Genomic DNA, 6,000 nt, shown 5'->3' on the forward strand with positions numbered 1-6,000 from the left:
GATGAAAGGAGGGAACTAGGTGCAAAGCACTATAAACACCATCGTTATTATTATTATTATTATTACTATTTTTATTAATAACGACTAAAGGAACGAAAGGCGGGAACTACATGCAAAGCACTATAAACACCATCGTCATTATTATTATGATCGTTACTAAGAACGACTAAAGGGATGAAAGGAGGAAACTATGTGCAAAGCACTATAAACACCGTCATTATTATTAATTATTACTATTCTTACTAAGAACGACTAAAGGGATGAAAGGAGGGAACTTTGTGCAAAGCACTATGAACGCCATCGTTATTAGTATTACGATTGTTACTAAGAACGACTAAAGGGATGAAAGGAGGGAACTAGGTGCAAAGCACTATAAGCACCATCGTTATTATTATTATTATTACTACTTTTAATAACGACTAAAGGAATGAAAGGCGGGAACTACACGCAAAGCACTATAAACACCATCGTCATTAGTATTACGATCGTTACTGAGAACGACTAAAGGGATGAAAGGCGGGAACTGCATGCAAAGCACTATAAACACCATCGTCATTATTATTACGATCGTTACTAAGAAAAACTAAAGGAATGAAAGGAGGGAACTATGTGCAAAGCACTATGAACACCGTCATTATTATTAATTATTACTATTCTTTCTAAGAAAGACTAAAGGGATGAAAGGAGGGAATTATGTGCAAGGCACTATGAACGCCATCGTCATTCGTATTACGATTGTTACTAAGAACGACTAAAGGAATGAAAGGAGGGAACTAGGTGCAAAGCACTATAAACACCATCGTTATTATTATTATTATTATTATTACTATTTTTATTAATAACGACTAAAGGAACGAAAGGCGGGAACTACACGCCAAGCACTATAAACACCATCATCATTATTATTATGATCGTTACTGAGAACGACTAAAGGGATGAAAGGCGGGAACTACATGCAAAGCACTATAAACACCATCGTTATTATTATTACGATCGTTACTAAGAAAGACTAAAGGAATGAAAGGAGGAAACCATGTGCAATGCACTATAAACACCGTCATTATCATTAATTATTACTATTATTACTAAGAATGACTAAAGGAATGAAAGGAGGGAACTACGTAAAAAGCACTATAAACACCATCATTATTAGTATTACGATTGTTACTAAGAGAGACTAAAGGAATGAAAGGAGGGAACTAGGTGCAAAGCACTATAAACCCCATCGTTATTATTATTATTATTACTATTTTTATTAATAACGACTAAAGGAATGAAAGGCGGGAACTACACGCAAAGCGCTATAAACACCATCGTCATTAGTATTACGATCGTTACTGAGAACGACTAAAGGAGTGAAAGGAGGGAACTAGGTGCAAAGCACTATAAACACCATCATCGTTATTATTATTACTATTATTACTAAGAACGACTAAAGGGATGAAAGGAGGGAACTAGGTGCAAAGCACTATAAACACCATCGTTATTATTATTATTATTTCTATTTCTATTAATAACGGCTAAAGGAACGAAAGGTGGGAACTACACGCAAAGCGCTATAAACACCATCGTCATTAGTATTACGATCGTTACTGAGAACGACTAAAGGGATGAAAGGAGGGAACTAGGTGCAAAGCACCATAAACACCATTGTCATTATTAATTATTACTATTATTACTAAGAACGACTAAAGGAATGAAAGGAGGGAACTATGCGCAAAGCACTATAAACACCATTATTATTATTAATTATTACGATTATTACTAAGAACGACTAAAGGAATGAAAGGAGGGAACTATGTGCAAGGCACTATGAACGCCATCGTTATTAGTATTACGGTTGTTACTAAGAACGACTAAAGGGATGAAAGGAGGGAACTAGGTGCAAAGCACTATAAACACCATCGTTATTATTATTATTATTACTATTTTTATTAATAACGACTAAAGGAACGAAAGGCGGGAACTACACGCAAAGCGCTATAAACACCATCATCATTAGTATTACGACCGTTACTGAGAACGACTAAAGGGATGAAAGGCGGGAACTACGTGCGAAGCACTATAAACACCATCGTTATTATTATTACGATCGTTACTAAGAAAGACTAAAGGAATGAAAGGAGGAAACCATGTGCAAAGCACTATAAACACCGTCATTATTATTAATTATTACTATTCTTACTAAGAAAGACTAAAGGAATGAAAGGAGGGAACTACGTAAAAAGCACTATAAACACCATCATCATTATTAGTATTACGATTGTTACTAAGAGAGACTAAAGGAATGAAAGGAGGGAACTATGTGCAAAGCACTATAAACACCGTCATTATTATTAATTATTACTATTCTTACTAAGAAAGACTAAAGGAATGAAAGGAGGGAACTACGTAAAAAGCAGTATAAACACCATCATCATTATTAGTATTACGATTGTTACTAAGAGAGACTAAAGGAATGAAAGGAGGGAACTAGGTGCAAAGCACTATAAACACCTTGGTTATTATTATTATTATTATTACTATTTTTATTAATAACGACTAAAGGAACGAAAGGCGGGAACTACATGCAAAGCACTATAAACACCATCATCATTAGTATTACGATCGTTACTGAGAACGACTAAAGGGATGAAAGCAGGGAACTAGGTGCAAAGCACTATAAACACCGTCATCATTATTAATTATTACTATTATTACTAAGAACGACTAAAGGGATGAAAGGAGGGAACTAGGTGCAACGCAGTATAAACACCATCGTTATTATTATTATTATTACTATTTTTATTAATAACGACTAAAGGAATGAAAGGCGGGAACTACATGCAAAGCACTATAAACACCATCATCATTATTAGTATTACGATTGTTACTAAGAGAGACTAAAGGAATGAAAGGAGGGAACTATGTGCAAAGCACTATAAACACCGTCATTATTATTAATTATTACTATTCTTACTAAGAAAGACTAAAGGAATGAAAGGAGGGAACTACGTAAAAAGCACTATAAACACCATCATCATTATTAGTATTACGATTGTTACTAAGAGAGACTAAAGGAATGAAAGGAGGGAACTATGTGCAAAGCACTATAAACACCATCGTTATTATTATTATTATTATTATTATTACTATTTTTATTAATAACGACTAAAGGAACGAAAGGCGGGAACTACATACAAAGCACTATAAACACCATCATCATTAGTATTACGATCGTTACTGAGAACGACTAAAGGGATGAAAGCAGGGAACTAGGTGCAAAGCACTATAAACACCGTCATCATTATTAATTATTACTATTATTACTAAGAACGACTAAAGGGATGAAAGGAGGGAACTAGGTGCAAAGCACTATAAACACCATCATTATTAGTATTACGATTGTTACTAAGAACGACTAAAGGAATGAAAGGAGGGAACTATGTGCAAAGCACTATAAACACCGTCATTATTATTAATTATTACTATTCTTACTAAGAAAGACTAAAGGGATGAAAGGAGGGAACTAGGTGCAAAGCACTATAAACACCATCATTATTAGTATTACGATTGTTACTAAGAGAGACTAAAGGAATGAAGGGAGGGAACTAGGTGCAAAGCACTATAAACACCATCGTTATTATTATTATTATTATTATTACTATTTTTATTAATAACGACTAAAGGAACGAAAGGCGGGAACTACACGCAAAGCGCTATAAACACCATCATCATTAGTATTACGATCGTTACTGAGAACGACTAAAGGGATGAAAGGCGGGAACTACATGCAAAGCACTATAAACACCATCGTTATTATTATTACGATCGTTACTAAGAAAGACTAAAGGAATGAAAGGAGGAAACCATGTGCAAAGCACTATAAACACCGTCATTATTATTAATTATTACTATTCTTACTAAGACTAAAGGGATGAAAGGAGGAAACTCTGTGCAAGGCACTATGAACGCCATCGTCATTCGTATTACGATTGTTACTAAGAACGACTAAAGGGATGAAAGGAGGGAACTAGGTGCAAAGCACTAGAAACACCATCGTTACTATTATTATTATTACTATTTTTATTAATAACTACTAAAGGAATGAAAGGAGGGAACTAGGTGCAAAGCACTATAAACACCATCGTTACTATTATTATTATTACTATTTTTATTAATAACGACTAAAGGAATGAAAGGAGGGAACTATGTGCAAAGCACTAGAAACACCATCGTCATTATTATTACGATCGTTACTGAGAACGACTAAAGGGATGAAAGGCGGGAACTAGGTGCAAAGCACTATAAACCCCATCGTTACTATTATTATTATTACTATTTTTATTAATAACGACTAAAGGAACGAAAGGCGGGAACTACATGCAAAGCACTATAAACACCATCATCATTATTATTACGATCGTTACTGAGGGATGAAAGGAGGGAACTCTGTGCAAAGCACTATAAACACCGTCATCATTATTAATTATTACTATTATTACTAAGAACGACTAAAGGGATGAAAGGAGGGAACTAGGTGCAAAGCACTATAAACACCATCATTATTAGTATTACGATTGTTACTAAGAAAGACTAAAGGAATGAAAGGAGGGAACCATGTGCAAAGCACTATAAACACCGTCATTATTATTAATTATTACTATTATTACTAAGAACGACTAAAGGAATGAAAGGAGGGAACTACGTAAAAAGCACTATAAACACCATCATTATTAGTATTACGATTGTTACTAAGAGAGACTAAAGGAATGAAAGGAGGGAACTATGTGCAAAGCACTATAAACCCCATCGTTACTATTATTATTATTACTATTTTTATTAATAACGACTAAAGGAATGAAAGGCGGGAACTACACCCAAAGCACTATAAACACCATCATCATTAGTATTACGATCGTTACTGAGAACGACTAAAGGAGTGAAAGGAGGAAACCATGTGCAAAGCACTAGAAACACCGTCATTATTATAAATTATTACTATTCTTACTAAGAAAGACTAAAGGGATGAAAGGAGGGAACTAGGTGCAAAGCACTATAAACACCATCATTATTAGTATTACGATTGCTACTAAGAACGACTAAAGGGATGAAAGGAGGGAACCATGTGCAAAGCACTATAAACACCGTCATTATTATTAATTATTACTATTCTTACTAAGAACGACTAAAGGAATGAAAGGAGGGAACTAGGTGCAAAGCACTATAAACACCGTCATTATTAGTATTACGATTGTTACTAAGAACGACTAAAGGGATCAAAGGAGGGAACTATGTGCAAAGCACTATAAACACCGTCATTATTATTAATTATTACTATTTCTATTAATAACGACTAAAGGAATGAAAGGCGGGAACCACATGCAAAGCACTATAAACACCATCGTTATCAGTATTACGATTGTTACTAAGAACGACTAAAGGGATGAAAGGAGGGAACTATGTGCAAAGCACTATAAACACCGCCGTTATTATTATTATTATTACTATTATTATTAATAACGACTAAAGGAATGAAAGGCGGGAACTACATGCAAAGCACTATAAACACCATCTTCATTATTATTATGATCGTTACTAAGAACGACTAAAGGGATGAAAGGAGGGAACTAGGTGCAAAGCACTATAAACACCGCCGTTATTATTATTATTATTACTATTATTATTAATAACGACTAAAGGAATGAAAGGAGGGAACTATGTGCAAAGCGCTATAAACACCATCGTCATTAGTATTACGATTGTTACTAAGAACGACTAAAGGGATGAAAGGAGGGAACTAGGTGCAAAGCACCATAAACACCGTCGTTATTATTATTATTATTATTACTATTATTATTAATAACGAGTAAAGGAACGAAAGGAGGGCAGTGCTGTCGGCGTCGGGGGCACCTTTGGGGAAGACGAGCTGCGAGGCGTCCTCCTCCACGTCGCCCGCCCGTGGGTCGTTCCCCACGGCCGCCATGGCGCCCGGCGGACCGGAACCGGAAGCCGCTGCGG

At 35.2% G+C, this 6,000-nt stretch overlaps 1 protein-coding gene across 1 annotated transcript in view; it reads right to left on the minus strand.

The window, feature by feature from the left end:
* Positions 1-6,000, minus strand: part of POLR2D (RNA polymerase II subunit D) — a 29,204-nt gene extending 23,204 nt beyond the window's left edge. The window contains exon 1 of the mRNA XM_038751933.1: positions 5,893-6,000. Coding sequence (XP_038607861.1) covers positions 5,893-5,965 — 73 coding nt within the window. The 5' untranslated portion in view covers positions 5,966-6,000. The remainder of the gene's footprint in view (positions 1-5,892) is intronic.

Source organism: Tachyglossus aculeatus, chromosome 1 (genome assembly GCF_015852505.1).
Source record: "Tachyglossus aculeatus isolate mTacAcu1 chromosome 1, mTacAcu1.pri, whole genome shotgun sequence".
Lineage (NCBI taxonomy): Eukaryota > Metazoa > Chordata > Mammalia > Monotremata > Tachyglossidae > Tachyglossus > Tachyglossus aculeatus.